Here is a 23,637-nt window from a genome sequence, read left to right on the forward strand (position 1 = left end):
TCTTTTTTTGCAGGGGCAGGCAGACAAGTGAGCTTGGTGGTTGGTTTGGTTAATTTTATTAGCAGGTCTAATGAAGTTAATAGTGCCTTTGCTTCCTCACTCATGGAAATTTAAATATGCTTTAGGCTGCATTAACATGGCTTAGATTTCTGCACTTCTTGTTGCATAGATTTTTAGGGTTATTTCATATACATTAGTGCTTAAAATTCTACATCTTAAGTGTTTTAAGTCTGCAACATACATCTCATGCAATACGGTTATTCTCTAGTCACTCAAAGAAACACAGAATATTCTGTGATTCCTAAATACTGACACAATGCAACATTGTTGAGAAAAAAAAAAAAATCCCAAATCTTTAAAAAGAGTACAATTTTAACGGAGCATAATTTAAAGAGTACTTAGGCAGAAAACTTACCATCTCCAGCTGGCAGGCCTCGTTCCTTTTTCTCATCACATTTATTGCATTCACTGAAGTACAGCAATAGAAACATATCCAGAAGGACCCAAACCAGAGAGGTGGCAAGGACCACCTTGCAATATGCAAATTTTTTCATGGCACTTTAAGTCAAATACAAAAATAAAAAAGTATAAATAAAAATATCAACAGGTTTTTTTTAATCCAGTTTGAGAGACCACGTTCTATATCTGGAAAAAAAAAAAAGAAAAAGAAGTCACAAAATTTACCTGAGGACAGATGCTAAAATCAGAAATTTTAACTCCATTTTAAAGGTAACAATTTATGTTAAAGGTAACAATTTATGATGTATGCAAAAAAAATTAATGTCCTATGCATTTCAGTGAGATATGGGAATGGGGTAAATTATAGCAGCATTATCCCAGTCCTTTATTATGTTGACATTCATCACCTCATCACTCATCAAAATGAGTGACCAAAACAGAGTCCTCTGCTGAGCCACTGGAAAAGAAGGCAGGCACATCTAATGACATTAGAAGAAACTCCCTGGATCCTCTGCAAACCAGGACAACCTAAATGAATGAAAACCAGGAACATCTTGGGAAGCAGGGTATCACTTTCTACTGTGTGAATCCCATGGCTGATACTTCTCATGCTTCTCCCATGTAGCACACACTGACATTCCAGGTCCATCACTAGGAATGCTGGCCTACAAATGCCAGGATTTTACACAGGGTCTAATTGCCTATTACACAAGCATCACAGAGACAAATGCTTTACTTTCAGCAAACCAAAAACAAACATCCCTTTTAGTAAAATAAAACAGTAGGCAAGGTTAACAAAGTACCCATAAGCCACCACGATCATTTACTAGGTATTCAAAGCTAAAGTTAGCAATTCTGGCACTTGAATTGCCTTTATTAGCTTAATGTCTGGTTATAGAGCAAACCTCTATACATTTTTCAATGTGTATACATTACAATTTTAGAATGCCAGCCTTTGAAATTCTCTTTTGCCCTACTCAAATTACAGATTTTGTTACAAAGACTGCATATTTCTGTGACTAGTAGGGCAGAATCAAGAATAGCTTTGAGCTTCCTCACGCTAAAATACGAAGGGTTTAATTTTTAATTTTTTTTTTAACCACTACTGACATATTTCAACTCAGAGTACTCCTGAAATGTTTACCAGTGAGAACAGCATACCAGTTAAAACCGGAATTGTAGACACTCTTCACATAGAAAATGAAGGGAATAAAATAAGGAGTCTTTAAAGACATGCTAGGATTTTATAAATTACATACACTAAGTTTTTCTTACATGCTTTCAGTGAAAACTGAAGAATTTATTGAAAAGAGAACTTTAATCACAAGCCTTTGTGCTGGTTTGGACTGGGGCAGAGTTAATTTCCTTTAATGCGACCAGTAGAGGCCACGTTTTGGATTTGTGCTGGAAACAGCGTTGATAATTCAGGGATATTTTCATCAATGCTTATCAGTGCTTAAACACTGTTGAGGCCTTTTCTGCTTTTTACCCCACCCCACCAGTGAGGAGGCTGGGGGGGCAGAAGGGAACACAGCAAGGACAGCTGACCTCAACTGAATCAAGATATTCCATACTATATGGAATCATATAAAGCTCAGAGGGGATATTTGGAGTGATGGCTTTTGTCTTCCCAAAAAATCGTTGCATGTTATGGAGCCCTGCTTTCCTGGGGATGGCTGAACATCTGCTTGTCCATGGGAAATGGTGAATGAACTCCTTGTTTTGTTTTACTTGTTTGAACTCATTTTTCATTTGTATTCCTCCCATTCTCTCCTCCATCCCATTGGGGTGGTGGGGAGTGAGTGAGTGGCTGCTACATGGGACTTGGATGCCAGCTGGGGTTAAAGTACATCAGTTGTGACTATGCAAAAACCTCATTAAAAGCCTGCATCATTAAGACTACACTTCCTTTAGTATTTCATTGCCATAATTTGACCCCTGCCTCCCCTCACCCTTCTTAAGGGAAGATGCCATGACATCCCATTTCTAAATACAGCTTATTTCTTCCTACTGGCAGCAGACACATTCCTGTCTCCCTGCACTCCTTTACACTGAAGGATGTTCCTTCACACAGCTTTGGATGGTACAGCAACACAGGAGCCTGTGGCCTTCCACTTGTACAACGCTAGAGAGGTGTACAATCCTCTGCTTCCTGCATAGGTGTACATCAAATACCAAGAATGAATTTTGTTTGGGATCTCAGATTGCATCTATATAGTTTTGGTGTACAGGGATGACTGTACAAAACTAGGAACTGCAGAAATATCTGTAACTAACAACCTGATGATAAAGTAACAGATGAAATTACCACAATGAAACATTAAGTGACATACATTATGAAAAAATCCCAGGGGTTGTTCGGTTGGAGGTTTTTTGGTTGGTTTTTCAGTCTTTTTTTTTTTTTTTTTAATAGATAGGAGGATAGACCTGAACTCTGGGTCTTGGGAGCTGTACTATGAAATTCTTTAAAACCATCAGCAGCAGTGAAAGAAAAATACATTTGTTACAGACCACTATGTAGAAAACAGAAACCAAACCCTCACTACACCATTACAAAGTATTTGCTCTCTCATCTTGAGTGCTATGTGAACATCCAGTCTTATAATTTCAAAAAGGATATAGAAGGATTAAAAGGAACGAGTGAGAAGTGCAGAAGGATGAATACAACAAAGAACAGCTTTATTGTAAGATGAAAGTAGCATTTTTCCTGGCTGGAAAAGATGTAACCTAAATCAAGTGGCAGGTCTATAAAATCAAAAGCTGTATGGAGATGGTAAATAGACATGGACTGTTGCCTGCTACTCTTTTTTCTTATATTGGCAGAAATTAAGTGAATTTAGCACAAGAGGTTAAAATTCAGAAAAGGAATGTATTCCCTACAATGTGTAGTCATCCAGGGGAGCTGCCTGCCACCATCCCCTGCCAGCACTGCAAGTCTCCTCATCAGCTATTAAATACCAAGTCCTTACACCTACTTCAGGTAGCTCCTGACCATGAACTTCAAGTCACTGCATTCCAGGAGAGTACAGTGAGAAGTATCATTTCAGTTTCCCCTATTCTCTGCCCTAGATGTGCATATCAACCGCTGGCAGAAACAAATACTCTATACAGACAAAATTTGTCTGACATAGTGCATGACTGCCCTTAAACTCTTCATACAATAGGTTTCTTCTGGTCCAAACTCAGACACCATAGAAATGATTTGGCAAAGAATCAAGTCACACCACCACCCTGCTTGTACTTAAAGAACACAAATGCTAATAAAATACGTGTTTTGAAAGAAAACTCTACCAATTCTTTTAATTTCACACTTCTTGAAGTTCAGACTTGTGAGACATTAGGCTGTAAAACAGTGGAAAACACACAGGAGCACAGTGCTTTGGAGTCCTCAAATTAGCAAGACATCAGGAGAACCACAATCTAGACTTGCTGTCCATAAAAATTTCAAGTGCTTTAGAATGCATAGCCTGGTGGTATATCTGCCTCTAACAAAAGAGAATTCTTTTGTCAGTTCACTGAAATGTCAAAAAGACACTTTGTGAACCCTTTGAATCCTTTGAGGGTCTGGGGAAGCGATGAAAAGACAGCGATGCGGAAGTTCAACACACAGTTTTCCATCAATAAGGCCCTTCCCTGTACCTTAGATGAAGGCTCTTATTCCTTTGGGCAGTCTATCATCTCATGAATTACGCTGCATTTTTACCACTGCTTTTATGACAGCACTTCCCCTGCCTGCTTCCCCAGCAGAGCAATGAAGCAGAGGGGCCCAGAAACTCCAAAGAAGCAACTGTTCTTAAGGTACCAGAGCCTTGACCCAGAGCTCTGGGAAGAGGGCTCTGCTATCCAGGGCTTGTGTTGTGTATTTGGTTCCTCCCTCTGCTGCTGGAGAGGCCGTGGTGGCCTCAACCACGGGAAGAACGCTCTACCTGAGTGCTGCTTCTTCAGTGGAACAGGCTATGGAGCAAAGTGAGCAAGGATGAACAGCAGGTGGATGCATCTCCACAGAGACCTCCAAGTGCCACGAGTCTGTGCCCCATGATGCAAAAAAGGAGACAGCTAAGCACTGCACTCAAAGGATAAGTGGATGCAAACTCCCAAAATGGAGGCTGAGAGAAATTAATTCAGGAAATGGTGGCAACAGAAGAAAAGCTGGCAGATGTGCCCTTCCACAACAATTATACTGCCTGGGATGCTGTTGAAAGACTGATGAATATGGCTGAGTTACATTTCCTGAGCATGACAGGAGTTTCTCAGATAATCCAGGAGTACAAGTTGGAACAAAGCAAAAGCAGCAACAATAACAGCACTTTAAGGATAGGGAAAAAAAAAAAAAAAGGGCTGAGAATAAGGGAAAAGAAAAAGGGCTGAGCAGATCCAGTGCTCAGCATGGAACTTCACATGCAGAACACAGACTGGGTCAGGGATCTCTTTAAACCACTTGGACATGTGCAACTCAACGGCATCAGAAAGGTGGCATCAGAGGGTGTTGAAAGAGCAGGCTGATCTTACTGCAGGGCCATTCTCTATCATCTATGAAAGGTATGAAATAGTGATCCAGAGTTTCACAATCCTCAAGATCAGGAGAAAAGTTATCATCAGTTAGGAAAGAATAATCTGAAGAACCATCTGCTAAGTCAGTCTCACTTCAGTCCTTGCAAAGATTATGTAAGAAATCTTACATACAAACACACAAAACCCCAAACCAAACGAAAAAACAAACAACAAAATAAAGCAAACCCAATCCCAACCAGATCACCACAACACAAAAACCAAAAGGGGAACAAGGCAGTACAGATACACCAAAGCCATACCATACTTGAACAATTTGGCAACTCTCTTCAAGGAAAGCATTGGTTTGGTGAACAGGGAAGAGCAGTGAATGGTGTTTGCGATAACTTCAACAGGGACTGTGACAGTCTTCCAGAGTACTTTTTCAGAACTCAGTGAGGTTTCATCTAAAGAAGTGAGCTATCAGGGGGGTGGACTGCTAGCTGGACCACCATGCTTTATGGGTTCTGACCAGCCATACAAAGTTCAGCTGACAGACAACCACTAGTGATGGCTCTCTGAGGCCAAAACTGGAGCTGACACTTGTTTAGTGTCTTTACTGAGAAGCTGAGGGACAGGACTGAAAGCATGCTCAGCAAGGTTGCTGGTGACACGCAGCTGGGCTGGAGCATGCAGACAATACCCTGAAACAACATGCAGGAAACTGATCTGGGTGGCCAATTCAAGGGACATTCAAAGGCTAGAAAAACAGGCAGGTTAAAACCTCAAATATTCAGTAACTAAGAAGTACAAATTCCTGTTCTTAAAGGCCAAGTTGGATGAGGCCCTGAGCAACTTGATCTAGCTGGCATCCTTGCCTATGGCAGGGGCTTGGAACTAGAATATGACCTTTGAAGTTCCTTCCAACCCAAACCATTTTATGATTCTACAAGTATTATCTATATAGGCTCGGTACTACCACGCTCGGAAGCTGCTCTGCAGGAAGAAACCTTTGGAGCCCGAAAGCAAATTCAAAATGAATCAGCAGTGTGTTCTTATGGCAAAGTAAGTCAACTGCATCTACAAACCAGCCTAGCAAACACAGAAATAATCCCCAAATGCATAGGCTTAATAATTGCATTTATCTAAATAGAATTGACAATTTTTGCACAACCAAGTATTTGTCATCCCTTCAAAATACTGGATTATAGATTACAAAACCCTTATACTATGGAAGAAAAAGGAGTATTAAAAACACCTTGGAAAAGGTAGGAACAAAGGTTGTACTTTATCAAGAATAAAGTGAAAAGAGGAAAAATGGGTACGTTCAAGTCTTGTTATTTCTGAAGGTCAAGTGAATTTTTCTTCCCCATGACAAAATCCATGATACATTTGACACTACAGGAAAAGGTCATCTTTAAAATTACTGCTCATATAAAGAGCACTGTTTCACTTAACAACCTCTTTTACAAACACAGTTGGCACGGGAAAGAAAACTTACTCTTTTTCAGTATAGCACACAAATACTCAGTAATTTTTATCTTTGGATCAACTTTATCTCTGTTTATACCAGTGATCAGTCTTCAATACGACTTTGTAGCAGACTTGACAAAGGACTTCATTGCCGTTATTCAGCTGAATCAGGATTCTACACTGGTTGCACCACGTAGCCAGACAAAGCTGATGTAAAGTTTGTTTTCCAGAATTTCAGATATGAACAAAGAGAAGCTGGCACAAAATAAGGGCTTGTCAAAATTCTGACACAACATTTGCTATTTTTAAGCTATTAATATCAATTTAAACCAAATTGAAAATGATTAACTGAACAGAATCTTAAGGAAAGATTGATGGCTTCAACAAAACTGAATTTTCAGCTTCTCAGTCCACTTAGTAATGAGGGAGAAGAACTGGCATACTGCAAGGTAACATATTAGGCATGTGTATGGATTTTTGAGCAAGTTTCTAAAAAATTGTTGTGAGCATTGTCTACAACTCTGTACCTCTGAACTATTAGTGAGGCCAATCCCATTGGTTACATCCATATTTGAAAACAGAAGTGATGCCAACACTACAATAAGGTTCCAGAACTACTTTTGCTGCTGGGCTGATGTGTTTTATCTTGTTCTTTTTTTTCTTTTTTTACTGACCCATGCTCTGAATTGGTTCTAGTGCTTGTTTGCAGAGAGCTCATTACCATCAGAACATCAGGTTGGTTTGAGGATAAACAAAGCACTACCTTTCAATGCTCTGAAAGCAAGTGATAAAAAAAAACATTTAAATTAGGGTGGCCCATAACCTGTGGAAATGGATTATTCTTCACCTTTTTCACAGTAACACAAATGCATCCAGTAAATTTCAACAGGCAAAAATAATACTAAAGTGTTTTAGGATGCCAGTAGTTTTCTTCTCAGAAGTTAATATAAGAGAAGAATATATCATGGGGCTATGCTCATTTCATGGATTTTGAAAGGTTTTATTATTCATCTGTTCAGTACAATTCAGCAAGTAAGTTCTGAGGAGGTGATGAGAGAAAGCAGATCATACTAGTCTGAACAGTATGAAAACAATTCATTAAAAGCAAACCTGCACTTCAGAAAAATCTGAGAAATGTAGGTCAGTACAATAAATTTCTATTCTTCTCGCTCTGAGTAGGAAGACTACACTTTTAATTCATCAGAAGCAATTTTTAAATTAATAAGTCATTTTTTAATTGGCCATTTGAAAAAAAAAATCAATTATATTTCTAAAAACGGTAGGCCTTGCAATAAAGGCAGAATAACAAACATAGAAGTGGCTGACTACAGTTGAAAAACAAGGATGAACTTAATACACAAAGGCAGAAGCTATTGGCTCATACCTCCTTTCCTACAAATTAACAGAATGCATTATACTCACAAAAGTAGAAGCTCTTGTGAGGTTAAAATCTCTCATCACATAGAAAAGCAATACCAAAAATGGAACAACAGTTATGCCCTCCAACTACAACTTTGTCAAACTGCTTACAACTGTATGGAACTGTGTGACTGTGTACTTGAACCTTTGATTCTCCCTATCCAGAATCACAGAATACTTCAGGTTGGAAGGGACCTTCTTACCTAAGTAGTCTTTACTTAACCTTTAAACTTTTAAGATTAGCTCTAAATACTGCTACATAGTAAGGAAATAACATTTCTGAATTGAAAAAAATGGCTTTTAAAAAGTTTGGCTTTTAAAACAAGTTCTTTCAGTTAATGCAAGAAAATTAATTGAAAACACAATGCTATTTTGGTACCTACAGTTTTCAGAAACAACTACAGTCACTGAAATTCTGAAAACAGTTTATAATTTTGGAAACCAGTGTTTAATGGTTTCTCAAATGAGTTAGTAAAAACACCAAATTCCCGCAATACAGCATTTTTGAGAATGGAAAAAAAAAAGATTATTTACAAAAGTGCTCAAATAAAAACCTTTGAAATCACTTAAATTACACTCTTTCCCAGTTATAGTCAGACCTCTTTAGATTGACTTTAAAAAAGTCCTGTCTTGCTTGCAGGAAGAAACTGCAGTGAGCAAGGTTTCAAAGGACCAGAAGAACAATATTTTAATCAAATAATAAAAGTTCAAACCAATTTAATGCGCAGATTTTGAATTTACATTCTGTTTTTCACAGCAATTTTTGCTATGCAAGAAAAGGAATAAATCTATCCAGGAGGGAGATTAAATATTCCCTATCAGACTATCACTGTAAATATTGCAAGAGCTCAAGAGGATAGCTAAAACTTGGAAATTAAGAACACAATAAAAGTACAAAGAATACTGCTGTCATATAACCAGCTGAGATTCACTAGATGTCTAGTCTTCGACTTTGAAGTAGATTTCAAATGTCTGAGGCAACAACTTCATTTCTCTGTTGTTCTACAGGTTGTATAAAAATTATCTAAAACCAGACATCTCATTCAGGGATTCTTCACACATTCCCATTCTCTCAACTGCTCTAAAATTTAAAACATACTTCTATTATGTCCAGTGAGAAATCAAAATACATTACTTAATATTGCCAATCTAACAACCAAAAAACAACTATACATCCTTTTACAGAACTGCTTCAAATAGTTGGAGAACATCGTTAGCCCAGGTTAACTGCAACACATAAGAAAATGAATACACAGATATATAACACCCTGAAGCAAAGAGAAATAGGTGCTTGAAGGGGCATTAAGTTATTGGCTGTTACAGTCCTGGCAGGTAATTCAAATCACTGCTATTCAAATCTTTTCCCTTTTAGATTGAACAGCAGAACTGCCTCTTGTGACAGGTGCAGAATAGGCAATCCTTTTTGGAAAGCAGATTTATAAGCCAAAAGACAGTTATTTCTTTTCCTGAAACAACTGCAGTCTTAAATTGGATTACTGACACCTCAGATGCTGACAGAGAACAAACATTTCTCTTCCAAGCCACAGCTACTATGCAGGCACACTCTGGGAGGGCTACTGAGGGTGCTTGACTAAGAGAAACAGCCAGCTTGAGAATACAGGCAGTATTTTCATCGCTAAGTATCAGAGGCAGCACGAAGACAATGAGCAATTCATGAGTGAAAAGCTTTTGTTTTTAACAGCAGCAAGAGATGATTTAAACACTAAGCTCATAGACCCTTGACATGCAATAATTAATGGCATCAGTAAGTCCTATTTGAGCCTTCTGCTACCCTTCACAGCAGCCTAGAAGGCTAAAGTGGACTAGAACCACTGGAATAGTTTTTGATTCACAGATGGTGACCCAGCACTCAGCTTTTTCAGCACAGCAACACTCCTGCCAGTCAGCATCCCAGAGCTATAAACTGAGTCCAGTTTTTAATAACTCCCTGAAGAGCTGTGTTAGCTGGTCTTTCAACCCCAACACTACAGGACTTTTAGAGAAAAATTGAGGTCACAACAACACAGGTGTTCTAGGTGAGGACCTCCATTTCCTCAAGAAAAACAATCTGTCATGTAAGGTACAGACTGTGAAAGTTTACCATTACTCAGAAGAAACAGCTTAATATGAAGTAATTTTAGGCTCCCTATTGGATCTAAATGGTCTTTTAAGAAATTAAAAGCGTAGTTACCCAAAATTTATATTGCAGCTGAGTAGTGTCACAGTAGCAGAGATTAGGCTATTAGTACACTATTAGCTGTCTGCAAGGAAAAGCTGCAAACACCTCCACGTGTTTTAGGCTCTCAGTCTTGTGACAGGATGTAACACAGCGTGAAGGCTTCTAGCCAAAAGCAGCATCACCTGGCCTTACAAGGCATAGGTTCCCTAAGAAACAAAGCATGCAAACAGTCAAGAATTTCTAATAATCAAGAATGCATACATTTCCAAAAATTATTTTAAATAACTTGGCAAATGCCAGTTGAGCTGTAAGTAGAATAGGCTACCTGATAGGATTTTTTTAAAGTTAAAATTCTTTCTAAAAAAAATTAAATTTAGTATTGTGAGCAAGCTTCTTTAAGAAATCATATGCACTAGATTAGACAATGTGGAAGTAAAACCACAGTAAGCTGTTTCATATTCTCAATGCTCACATTTTCCGTCTTCCTTTACAATGTTTCTGCACGGTTCAGAAAATCAAATTGACTTCCAAAATGTTTTAAAAGTTCTACATTAAAATGTCCAACATCAAACTCAGAATTTACCACCTGAGACACAACTAAAATAGATACTATCCTTATGAATAGGTTGCTCTTCAAATGAATGTGTCAAATAATAGAATTTTCTGCAGATTATACTTTCTTCAGTCTGTACATGTCAACACTCAAAAATGTCAGGCAGCATTTGCTTTTGAAGTATTTTGAGGAAATAAGCAAATTCTTATTGAAAACAGTGATGAACACAGACAAAAGGATTTCAAATTTTACTCTCTATTCTGCTATTAAGTTAGGAGAGAAGAAAACTAGAAACTCAGGTGTCATATGAAAGAATTACAAACTTCAAGGAGGAATCTTTCACTACTTGAAGGTCAGGAAAATTCACCATCACAAAACTAGCTACATATTTTTCATAGACAAAAACTTGTGCAGGCTCTGAACAATCAAATGAATAAATCTTATACAAGACATCTATGACACCTTCCTTGTATGTTTTAAGAAATTATTAAATCTTTCCAGCTAAGTCTCAAATGTTCAAAAATATCAAATCTCCATAAAGTTTCTGATTATTTTTTAGGTATGTATCAAAGCCACAAGCTAGAGTGGAATAAAATTGTTCATTAATTCTTCACTTTTAAAGATGGCAGAAAATTACATAGGAAAATAGCCATCATGAAGGATCAATCACTAATGGGCAAGAACTTGATTTAAAGAAAAGCAGAATAAGCTAATTAGAGGAAAAAAATATTATAGAGGAGACTTCTGGAAACTGAGTAAATTGTAGTCAATAGATTCAATCATCCTTTTGTGAGTAAGTGCAGAAACCTCTAATCCTGAAAACTTTCTACTGTAGATAAAAATCCAGCTGGGGAAATTGAAGAAGTACCAAATAACTTTGAAGAACACTTTTTCTCTGCCTTCAGCATATGTGAAAAATATTCAAAATAGGGTTTTAGAAGAAAAGCTTTGAAAAAAGCACAGATAAAGAAAATTTATTGTGCATGCTGGGGCTATAGGGCATTTATCATAGAGAAGCTGGCTGAATTCTGCCTAGAGTAACAGCAGAACTTGCTGAAAAATCAAATACAGGCCAATATCAAGTTAAAAACTGCTGAAAGGATAACACGTGTGACTAATCATAAAGACTTGAAGAATTAGGATATATAATTTGAAAACATACAGGTGACAATCACTTAACACACAGTAGGCTCCACCACTGCAAGTAAAATGAAGAATGATATTGCAAGTAGAATGAAGAATGGCAAAGAATTCAAACAAGCTAACAAGTTTTACTTCCCGTTCCTTTAAAACTGCCACTGCAGATAGTTTAAAATAAAAATTGAAAAGTACCACACCTCGTCATGTCTAGGAAAACACCCAAATTCTAACCAAAATAAGTCAGCAGTTTTGCAGGGCTAAACACTTTTTGAAATACAGAGAAGACATCAGATCTCCATCCACAAAAGTCTATCAACAACAACACCAAAAAAAACCAAAAAAAACCCCCCCAAAAAAAAAAAAACCAAACAAACAAAAAAAAAAAAAAAAAAAAACAAAAAAACCCCCAAAAAATCCCAAAGAAAATCAGAACATGTGCATATTTCTCTTTCTCTAGAAAGAAAAGGCTGATCATATATGGAGAAAAAAAAAAGAAAAGCTAGCATTGTCAAATTTTCAGATACATGAAATTTTTTCAATGTTTCTCCCAAAAAACTTGTGCTTCTTTGCTTTATATCCATAGGGAAAAGAAAAAGTCTACCTAGAGAGCAATAAGGCTGTATTTATAGAGAAAGGCAATGTGGCTTTTAAGCATACAATCCCAGATAAGCCTGTTCTCACAACACAAAGCTGTGTGCTCAGCAGGTAACTTCTGCTGCTAACAACTGTTTCGTACTTAATTAACACACACAATATTGCACTGAAGAGAAGATTCTTCACATCCATCCTTCCCTTTCTCCCTTAGACTCACTTGTTCTAGATGGAGTTTTTCTTAATTCTGTCTTTCCAGAGATCACTGACAACACAAATTTGAGAAATACCACACTTTTAAGTCCTTTGTTTCAATTCTTAATCCATGCAAATATACACATGGCATAAAAAGAACAAACATGAGATTTTCTTCAACCATGACACTCATCAATTTTTCCATGCAAAGTTTATTTCTAAAGCAGGCAATATCCACATTTTGGGTTCTACACTGAAGAGGTGATCAAGAAGAAAAGAACAGATAAAAAGCTAAAAATTCAGAATAATAAATGCAGAGTTCTGGAAATCCTTTAGAACTTGAGAACATTTTCAAGACTGGACAAGGCAAGAAGAAACTGATAGGGAGAAGTTGTTGGAAGAGTTTTCAAGCAGACTGATATTGCAATGGCTCTTCTTCATGACTTGAATCCTGGATCTTTGTCCATGTGGAATCTCGGTCTTAAGCACTGGTACTGGTATCTCCACAGGAACTGAGCCTAAACTCTAGAATTCAGACTTCAGGTGAGCTACAGAGGTTTATATGCTGACCTGCGTTGCCTGACTATAGAGACCCTGGGGGGCATTTTCCTGGTTTAGGGAGACACAAGAAGCTTCCCTCAAAAAGCTGTTAGACCCCATTTGCTCCTTTTTCTCTTCCTATGTCTGTTCCTATGTCCCTGAGGCACTCCCTCCCCATTCCCTGATCGGCCCTCAACTTTGTACTGTCCTGAGACCAGGTTCACCCTTGGACAGGGTAGTTAGAGCTGAGGCATGTGTGTGCTGGGAGAGCTCTGAACAGCTCACCGCGTGGCTGAATTAAACATCTGAGGATACCATGCAAAGGCCCTTTCTGCTTCTTTACCCCGGACTTGACTTGTAGCAGTCCAGGCTGCTACACCTGACACCACAAGAGAATTCACAGAGGTATCAGTACTGGCCATTTTGAGCAAAGACTGGTTTCACACTGAGACATTCTCACCACAGAGTTCTACTCTCCCTTTCCTTTTCAGTGCCTTTATCCCTTTGCTGTTCAAGCAAGCAAATTATCCCTAACTCTGACACGGAGCAGCTATGACCAAGTCAAGTCCCTGCAAGCAAACACCCTTCCCACCCCACTGCTCTTACACCTGCATCTCCTAGTTTGCTACCATACCAACACAAATTAAGCTAACAAGTAATGTAGAGACAGGATAGAAAATGATCTGCTACTGCTGGACTCAACACTGTAAAAGAAGAGAAGGAGAAAGTGACAGAAGAACTCACCTATCTAAGAAATATAAAGCAGCCCACATCATTCAAAAAGTCTGGGGCGCTCAGTATCCACCCATCCAATAAATATGTATCTGTAACCATAAAAGTGGATACATATGGGCCAAATCACAGAGATTTTAATTGATCATGTACATACTTCTTCCCATCTTTCAACTTCATTGAAAAATAGATATAAACTTTACATTCAAGTTTACATTTGGTCAAAAGCAGCACTGTGGAGAAGATAAATTGAGTTCCACAGAAATAAAAGTCCTATTTGGTTAATGGCTTCAAAAATCTGCCCTTTTTTTTTAAAAAAGAGAACAAATTGATCATGCTTTGAGCTCATTTATGGGAGAAAATGCTAGAAAAACAAAAATCAATTAAACTTAAAGAAAATAGTTTTCACTTAGGCCATGGAAATTATTTAAACAAGGTCATTTTCAAAAGAAAATGCTACATTTTCATTATTCTGTAATAAATGCTTTTCAAACGTTGCTGCATTTTATTTCTTGAATATTTCTTTTTGTTTCTTAAATATTTCTTAGGAAAAAAAATGGCAGATTCTCTCAGACATTAAATTTCAAGACTATACTCTTAAAGTTAGTGATTCCAAAACATGTTTTTCATCTGGCCTAACTTTTATCCTAGTTTGATAAATTTAAATAAAATCACGATAATGCATCAATAAGGTAAAAAAGTAAATAAAATTTAGAATTTTTTTATTTGTTGTGCTGTACAGCAGTCCAGAGAAATCTGAAGAGTGGGATATGCAATTTGAGGCAGAAAGATTATTTTGTGGAAGAGTTCACTTGTTTCCCCAGTTACCTATAAGCGTGATGATAACAATTTTCTGCACAGTTGCATAGGGAAAACAATCAGCAGAACATTCAGGAAGGCAGGTATGCATCACACATAAGTAAAGTACTTAAATTCCTTCAAATACTTTGGTGCTTATTACTTTGCTTTTTTTTTCCCCTCCAGAAACTGTCAAGCACTTCATGAAAAAACAGCTAGTGTATTTAATTTGACATCAAATTATTTTTGAAGGTATAAAGCTTGTAGCAACTTGAGCTGTTTTACAATTCAAAATTAATTCCTGACTAGAAGCCAAGAGACAAATAGGTCACCATAAAAAAGGTCAATCTGTCAGACAATATTAAAGAAAGGAATGTGATGGAACTGTTTTGGAAATTCAACTATATATTAATTGAAAATCACGGAATTTGAGAAATAAAATCACTGCTAAAATTTAAATTAAATCAGAGATCAGATATTTTTTAAAACATCTTCTAAAATTCTGTGCTCCCAGACATTTAATATTACTCTTCAATACCTTTTCTGAAAGATTTTCACCTTCTCTGAAAGCTCTAGAATCTTTACAAGGAGAGAGAGTAGACATGCCTTAGAAGCCAGACCATGGTTAAAGATTTACCAGCACACTATTACTGTGTAAGTAGCTGCCACTCCAACCAGCCAGCCTTCTACTCTGCCAGCAAAAATCTACACAGCAATGAAGAAACTTAATCAGAGAACTGACACAACTGAAAAATAACCAAGAACAACTGTGTTTATTCAGCCACATCAGTCTCTCAGTGCAGACTCAGACCAATTGGGTATTCTCCCCAAAAGAAGTTATTTCTCCTCAAATCTGTGATCTCATTAAACTCAACAGTAGTCAGCAAGCACAGAAAAGGTGATTAGGCTACCATGAAAAAAAAAAAACAAATCAGTGAAGATACCACTTCAGTGGCCAAAAGACGTAAACCCAGAAGAAAAAATTTTTCTCTACTTTTTTCTACCCTAGATTTTTTTTTCTTATCAACCTTTACTACTAAAGAGTATTAGGTAGTAATTTTGAATATATTTTTTCCTCTCCTCTAAACTGATACTTGTTCCAGTTATACCTTTGAAGGACTGAATTTAAGACTACATGTTAGATCTTCTGAAGTTGACTAGAAAAGGACCCACTCAAACATGAAACACACTTCTCCCATTTTACCGTGCTGAACCTGAACTTCAGAATTGGACCCAAAGAGTTCTTCAGAACTCAGTCTGTGAAAACTAACCTATGAAAACTGCTACTAGGTTACAGGAAAGAAAAAAAATCGGGATGAAAAATTTGCAAAAAATGTCAATACTAATGATTCTAAGTGCAGGACACCATTTAACACACTAAATACAACTGCACTGGTTAAACTTTTCTGCCAAAGGAAATGTTCCTGTCATGCCACATCTTTGCCTGTCCATCCCATTAAACTTTGGTTCTCCATCTTGCTTCAATCAAGCTTAAAAAAAGCGTAGGAGATGCACACAGAGAGGAGGCTTCACGAATACTCAGTTGTTAAACACCTCACTGCACAGCCAATGACTACACAGTGGTCGTTTAATACATCATCCTTTGACAAGGATGCTGTAAGGGTACTGTGTTTGTTGTAGAAACACAGAAAATAAAACTCAGGCCTTCTTAGGTCATCTGGATGGAAAGTTGATCTGAATTCCAGTTCATTGGACTAAATAACTCTTTTCAAGATCTACTGAGAGGGTAAAGGTGAATTTAGGAAAACTAATAACGAGGTCCTTTATCCACTTGGATACTATGCTTCCCAATACTCAGAGAGAACCACAATAACAGTTTAATTAGGTCTGCACTAATATCTAACGGGATTCTTATGGAAACTTGTTTAATAGCTGCAGACAACTGAACTGGTCCAACAGGATGCTGAAGGAACAGTAAAATATGGAAATATGCATGCAGACTATTGACCCTGGCTGGATTCCAGGTGTCCCATCCCTCCTCAGCTGGACAAGGGAAAGAAAATATAATAAAGGGTTTATGAGTCAAGATAGAGGCAGGGAGAAAGCTCTCACTATCACAGGCAAAACAGACTCAAGATGAGGAAACAAGTTCAGTTTATTACCAATCAAATCAGAGTAGGATGAGAAATAAAACCAAATCTTTAAAACACTTTCCTCATGCCCCTCCCATCTTCCCAGGCTCAACTTCTCTCCTAGTTTTCTCAACCTTCTCCTCCCCCTAACAGCACAGGGGAACAGGGAATGAGGGTTAAAGTCAGTTCATCACATCCTGGCTCTGCCTCTCCTTCCTCCACAGAGGGAGGATTACTCACACTTCTCCCATGCTCCCACAGGAAGAAACCCTTGACAAACTTCTCCAACCTGAGCCCTTCCCATGAGCTACAGTTCTTCATGAACTGCTCCAGCATGGCTCCCTTCCACAGGGTGCAGTCCTTCAGGAACACACTGGTCTAGCATGGGTTTCCTATACAGTACCCCAGAGACTCTAGCACTGTAAGTGATGGGCTCAGCCTTGGCCAGTGGCAGGTCCCTCTGGGAGATGGCTGGCGTTGGTTCCATTGGACACAGGGGAAGTTTCTAGCAGCTTCTCAGAGAAGATGCCTCTAAGTCAGTCACTAGCAAAACCTTGCCACACAAACCCAGTGCGATCCACTGACAAAGCACACATGCAGGCATTTGCTCTGAAACACACCCAAAGCAGACAGACCTGACCAAAGCACCAAAAATTCCTAGAACACATTTTGTACTCACCTCCTCTGCAGGTTCACAGCCATCTGGATGGTCCACTAGCACTGTGGCAAAATCCTGACACATTGCTGTAGAGCACCTGTGGCAGGAACCATACAGCAGCAGACTGGACTAGGCCATTCCAACATGAACGTGGAAGCAACAGAGGTATTCCACCAGGAAGATCTTAAGGCTGTCCTAGAGGAAAAACAGAAATTCAGATAAGTTCCTAGCTCAGTTCTGGCAGAGCTTGAGGTGCAAGGGGAAGAAAGTTTCCCATTTAAGATTTCAAAATCTAAAATCCCATGCAAGGGAGAAGGAGTCAAAGGCTGTTTCTAAAAAGAGGCAGTGAACTGTGCTTGTGAGGAAAACAACATATGCAGGGAAGAGTGGAGAGGTGGAACAAGTCATCAACATTTTTTAGCCTTCCAGATGATATGATTTAAGTGGGAGGACTGCCTGTCCTCCCAAATAAGTTGTTATCTATTTTTGAGTTCTATATATGTCGTTCTCTATCCAATCATGAATACTTAGCACAACAAACTATGAATTGTTCTCAATACGGTAAGAAAACAGCCTCCTCAAAAAACAGCACACATTCACATGAGCAGCTCCCTAGATGATCACTCTTTTGGACTAAATCTTCCTATACATATTCTAGTTTATAGATGTAGGGGGTTTTGCATTCTTTCATCTCTCGCCCACAAGTTAAACATTAGCATTTATAATGACAGCTTTTGGAAAAAAAAAGGTGTTATTACAGTAACACAGACTTGACGCTTAAGAAGCAACATTTTTTCACTTCTAGAAAAAAAAAGTGACACCTGAAAAATGATGCCTGAGCCTTTCCAAGTCTTATCCATTAAAACTGTAGCAATACTGAATGAATTCCTTCAAATCTCTGCCTCTGCCCAGTTAACACAGCAATGTCTGAAGGAAATTCTAAACAGCTGAAAACTAAAGAATGTGTCTTAACATTCAAGAAAGATTTGTTCAATTTTTAATGTAGTTGAAATTTGTCTACACTTAGGTAATATTTCCTGTACATTATTCAAGCATGTATCTTGCACTTGCCATATTATATCTGAACCTACTAAGCTAGTCAAATTTCTTGCTTAGCCTGTTTAAACTGTTACCTCTAGGTATCTGTCCAGGTAAAAAACTTTGTACAAAGGAGGAAAAAAAAAAGTTGCTGATACTGTGGTAATACAACAGTATGGAGAAAGCATATGGTAAGGAAGGCTAAGATTGGCAGTGATAGAAAAGGTGTTTTGTCAGCCACCTAATTATTAATTGTTATCCCAATAGTGAAGCAGATAAAATTAGTGTAATACTTGGCAGTTTCCCTTTTTTTTGCATACCAAAGTAGAAGGGGAAAATGTCTTGGCTTAAAGTCTGATTATTAATAGAACTGGCTAAAGATCTCCTTGAAATGATACCAATTTTTATCAAATCTGAAAAAAATAGGGAAGTTTCAAAGGGCCAGAAAAATATGATCCAGTACAGATTCAGCAGGAAACCTAACATAAATCATGTTGTTTATTTTCTGAACATGTTAATATAGGAGCTCATGACATCATTCTGAAGAGATCCAACCTCCTTTATCAAAGCCAATTAGCTGTTGCCTTCAAGACGTTAAACAGATTTCCATTATATATCTGACTAGGCTCCACACACTGCACTGTAACATGCAATAGACACACACAAAAATATGAGTGTTGGTTATGTTAAATTAGCCTTTCATCTAGCACTTTTCTTCACTGAAACTCAGGTGCCTTACAGAGGTGGGTGGAGAGCACGATCCATTTTTTCCCCATGGGGAAACAGGTCTATTACTGGCCAAGTGGCTAGCAAGTCTGGGAGCAAATTTTCTTCTATCTGCTCTAAAGTTTATACTGAAGTATCTCTCTCTACATCTGTCTGGTTAGATGAAGATCCTTACTGTAGTGATTTGGTAATTTATGTATTTTTTCAAAGGACCCTAAGATTCAGGCTCTTTGTTCAGTACTGTCCAGACACTGACTAGAAGTAATCCTTATAAAACACAAACCTAAAGCCAAACAGCGAGAGGAGGACACACAGGGAATGGCCCACATTACCTTTAGTAAGCAAGGCACAGCTACCAAGGGCAGATGTTCACTTATTTGTAGTGAGCTTCCACACACTTAAAAGCTTATTATTTCCCTTGATCTTTTTTTTGGGTTACAAAAATGCCAATTCAATCATTCCTTCTGCACATAGCACCTTTTCTAAATCATCAGTCATTATGCTCCTGAGGCAAATTAAGTGTGCCTACATCTTTCTTGAAGTACCATGGCGAAAACAGATACAGTACTTGAATTTCACAATACAAAACAAAGCAAAAGGTTCAACTCCACATCCTCCAGATTATACCACCAATTAGTCATGCCAATACATACACACACCTCTTCTTTGTCAACCATACTGCAGTGTCGGCTCTTATTTTATAATCCATGGTGAGGAACGGGGTGGCAGGGGAACTTAACAGCTGTTCTCCATATTTTATTTTGATCTAAATATAAAGCATTCAACTTATTCTTCTAAATCAAATCTTATTCTCCCAGACCACCTTTCCAACATTTAAGATTTTTCTGAATTGCCATCCCATCTCTGTGTAAATGCATTTATTCCCAAATATGTCTTTAGATTTCATAACCATATGCCAATTAGCCAGTATGAACAAGAAGAGTTAGCTGAAGCAATTTTACAAAATCCCATATAATATGCTTTCCTTGCTGAAAGAGAACTACTGAGAAACCTCTGGCTACTGTTAACCTAATGAGTTTACACACATCCTAAAATAGCTTTTTTTATCTAGGTCGTATTTCCTTAGTTTGCTCTGTAACAGTATCACATGTGGCTTTCTCCAGTCCACAAGCTTCCTGTTAGAGAGGATATTACATTGCCTTGATTATGCATTTCTGATCATCACAGAAACATAGAATGGTTTGGGTTGGAAGGAACCTTAAAGACCATCCACTTCCAACCCCTCACCATCTTCCACCAGAACAGGTTGCTGAAGCTCCAGCCAATCTGGCCTTGAATACTTCCAGGGACTGGGCATCCATAACATCTCTAGGCAGCCTGTTCTCATGCCTCACCACCCCCATAATAAAGTTCTTTTTATATCTAATCTGTATCTACCCTCTTTCAGTTTAAAGCCAATACCCATTGTCCTATAATTATCTGTCCTTGTAAAAAGTCCCTCCTCAGCTCTCTTTTGCTCCCTTTAGGTACTGGAAGGTCTAAGGTCTCCCTGGAGCCCTCTCTTCTCCAGGCAGAACAGCCCCAGATCTCTCAGCCTGTCTGCACAGGAGACACACTCCAGCCATCTGATCATCTTGCTGTCCCTCTTCTGGACTCACTCCAGCAGATGGGGTGTCACCAGAGCAGAGCAGAGGGGCAGAATCCCCCACCCCCTTGCCCTGCTGCCCATGCTGCTCTGTATGCAGCCCAGGGCATGCTCATCCTTCTGGGCTGTGAGTGCACATTTCTAGGTCATGTTGAGCTTCTCATCCACTAACAAAACCAATCCTCACCCTACCTGTATTTGTATTCCAGGCCAATTCCCTGTCCGCCCACCTCCTGCTTGTATATAGGGCATGGAATAACGCTTTGGCCAGTTTGGGTCAGCTGAACCAGCCATGCTCCCTCCCAGCTTTTTGCACATCCCCTCACCATCAAGAGCATGAGACACTAAAAATTCCTTGCCTTGGAGTAAGTTCTACTTAGCAACAACTAAAACATCAGTGTGTTATCAACATAATTCTCATACTGAATCCAAAACACAACTCTGTACCAGCTACTAAGAAGAAAATTAAATCTATCACAGCCAAAACCGGCACATCACTTAAAAATGAAGAAACATTTATTTGAAACTTATTTAAACCTAAACAAACTTTAGCCAGTCAATCTAAAATGCTGACCAGATTCACAACCATGTTTGTAGAGTGCAAAATATAACTGTTTCATATTCAAGCAAGTGGCTAAACTGAATAGTCTCAATATTTGCATTCCTATTATGCAGAGAACTTTCTTCTGATACATTTAATGTTTAAAACAGCAACAATCATGCAGAGCTATCTATGCCCAATGAAAAAGCTATCCCTACTTGTCACACTCAACTTACCACTTTCACCTCTTCCTAAATATAACATAGACTGACTGTATGATTTTTAGCCACCTTTCTCATCTGTGCAGTCAATTTCTTTTGTATTCAGTGAAAAACCTCCCCACACATACAAAGTCATGCATGTGTCATAAAATATGGAGCCAACTCCATTGCATCAACTTTTTTTCCTACTAACTCATTACAGTGGTATGACCCTGCACAAGGTCAGAAAAATCAGGGCAAGAGACTGAACAGAAAAACATTAAATTATTAGGGTGCCATTAAACATTGAAGAAAACAAATTTGTAACACTGAGAAAACCACATTGTCTTCCTGTTATTCCTGAAGTAACCAAAAATACATAAAAAACCCCAGAGTGTACAACAAAACAACCACAGTTTTGTTTCGTAAGTCTCCATGGCTTTATCTTATACAGAAAGACAGCAAGGGGGGGAAAAATCATTTGAGTAAATCTTTCTTAAGGGAGACAATCCAAAGATTTTTTTTTTCCTGCATGCACTTTGTCTCAAAAAAAAAAAAAAAAAAAAAAGATTCATAGGCATAATTTATAATAGAAGCAGCAAAACTATAAAGACAGGTATTATGTTTAACAGCTGTTAAGTACACACTGCTATCGTATTATCTCACCAAAACTTAGGAAAAAACTGTCAAGGTAACAGTTGCTTTGATCAGACTGACATCTAAAGTGCATGTCATTGCTTTTCTTGGCCTTCACTAACAGGTTGTTCATCAGCCAAGCAATGATTCTGGCACACACAGCCATGCAAACAATGCAGTAGCACCTTCTCACAGGCCTCCTGCTGCCCCTGGGGACAGGGACTCAAAGCAGCACAAGCCGACACAAGCAGTGTACGAAAGGCACCAAGAGTGATTGGACCCACAGAGGTATTTTGAAGTAAGTATGATTTTTAGAAGTCAACTGTAAAATGCACCCCAACTTGTACCCCCAAATCAAGACTACTGAAAAGTCCATTTTCATGTTGCTTGAGAGCACTACTCTGACAGTCTACTGCTCTCACCAGTGAAGTGTCTACTGTCATATTCAGCATCGTTACTAAATCCCTTTGGACTGTAAAAAATAGCTTTTTCATAATTTAAACCACCTACACAGAATTGTTCAACTCACCCCCCCCCAAAAAAAAAAAAAAAAAAAAAAGAGAAAAAAAAGCTATCTTTCATAACCTTACAATTGCTCTCCAGAAAGACAAAATCCCAAATTATTCAAAAATCATGAGAAGCGCTGCAGGTTTGTAAAAATGATAGAAATCTTTCTTAATTATCATGATTCAAAAACATTAGTAAGGCAATCAGCAAAGCCAGTTTATTTTGATAGCATTAACTTACATCAGCTCTAAGTAGGAGCACAGAACATCAATGCAGACATGTTTGCCTCCAGTGGGACTATCAACAAAGAGTTGTGTGTTGACTGCTGTGAGCTGGCAGACACCCTCTGCACCTTCTCTTCAGCCACCAGGAAACACTACCCTCATTGTTTCACAAGTATGCAAAGCAACCAGCACTGGTGTGTATGGAGGATGTGAGCCACAGTGAAAAATGCATTAGACACCTCTCAGCTCCTTCAACTGACAAAACATTCACTATGAAGGAATACAGAAGCCAAGAAAAATTAATGTTTGTGTCAACAAAATATTTTTGTTTGCATTGTTTGTTTATAAAGAGTGGGTAGCATAGTTTTCCAGTAATGTTTCCATTGCAATAGGCTATGAAAACATAAAGACTGAGCTGTACTTTGCTCCAGAAATTCCACTTTCCAGCTGCAGTCTAGTCCTCTCACCCCTTGCTGGGAAGAGCTCAGGTGGGACCAGCAGCAGATGCACATCCCTGACACTGCAGCCAACACATTTCCTGTGTAAAGAGCACTGACTTTGGACCTCACATGCAACTCTTCACCACAAGTCACAAGCTCAGGAGACATCAGATGGTTATCACTCACTCTAACTGATCCAAGTCACCTTCCTCAAAACACACGAGTATGGCAGCAGCCTCAGACCAGGCAGGATCACCAGCCCCTCCAGGGGACAAACCAGCAGTAACCCCAGCCATGTATGTGTGTGCACAGCCATGTACACAATGTGAATTTCTTCACTTAGTTCTTATAAACGTAGCTCAGTTTCCATTTTCAGAATACTGCTCTTTGCTAGAAAAGGT

The 23,637-nt window shown here is 38.4% G+C and overlaps 1 protein-coding gene across 1 annotated transcript in view; it reads right to left on the reverse strand.

Moving 5' to 3' along the window:
- Positions 1-23,637, reverse strand: part of GALNT1 (polypeptide N-acetylgalactosaminyltransferase 1) — an 87,826-nt gene that overhangs the window by 45,115 nt on the left and 19,074 nt on the right. The window contains exons 2-3 of the mRNA XM_053956750.1: positions 17,340-17,513; positions 416-645 (exon numbers count right to left, since the gene is read on the reverse strand). Coding sequence (XP_053812725.1) covers positions 416-554 — 139 coding nt within the window. The 5' untranslated portion in view covers positions 555-645; positions 17,340-17,513. The remainder of the gene's footprint in view (positions 1-415; positions 646-17,339; positions 17,514-23,637) is intronic.

The sequence above is a fragment of the Vidua chalybeata genome, chromosome 1 (assembly GCF_026979565.1).
Source record: "Vidua chalybeata isolate OUT-0048 chromosome 1, bVidCha1 merged haplotype, whole genome shotgun sequence".
NCBI classification, from domain to species: domain Eukaryota; kingdom Metazoa; phylum Chordata; class Aves; order Passeriformes; family Viduidae; genus Vidua; species Vidua chalybeata.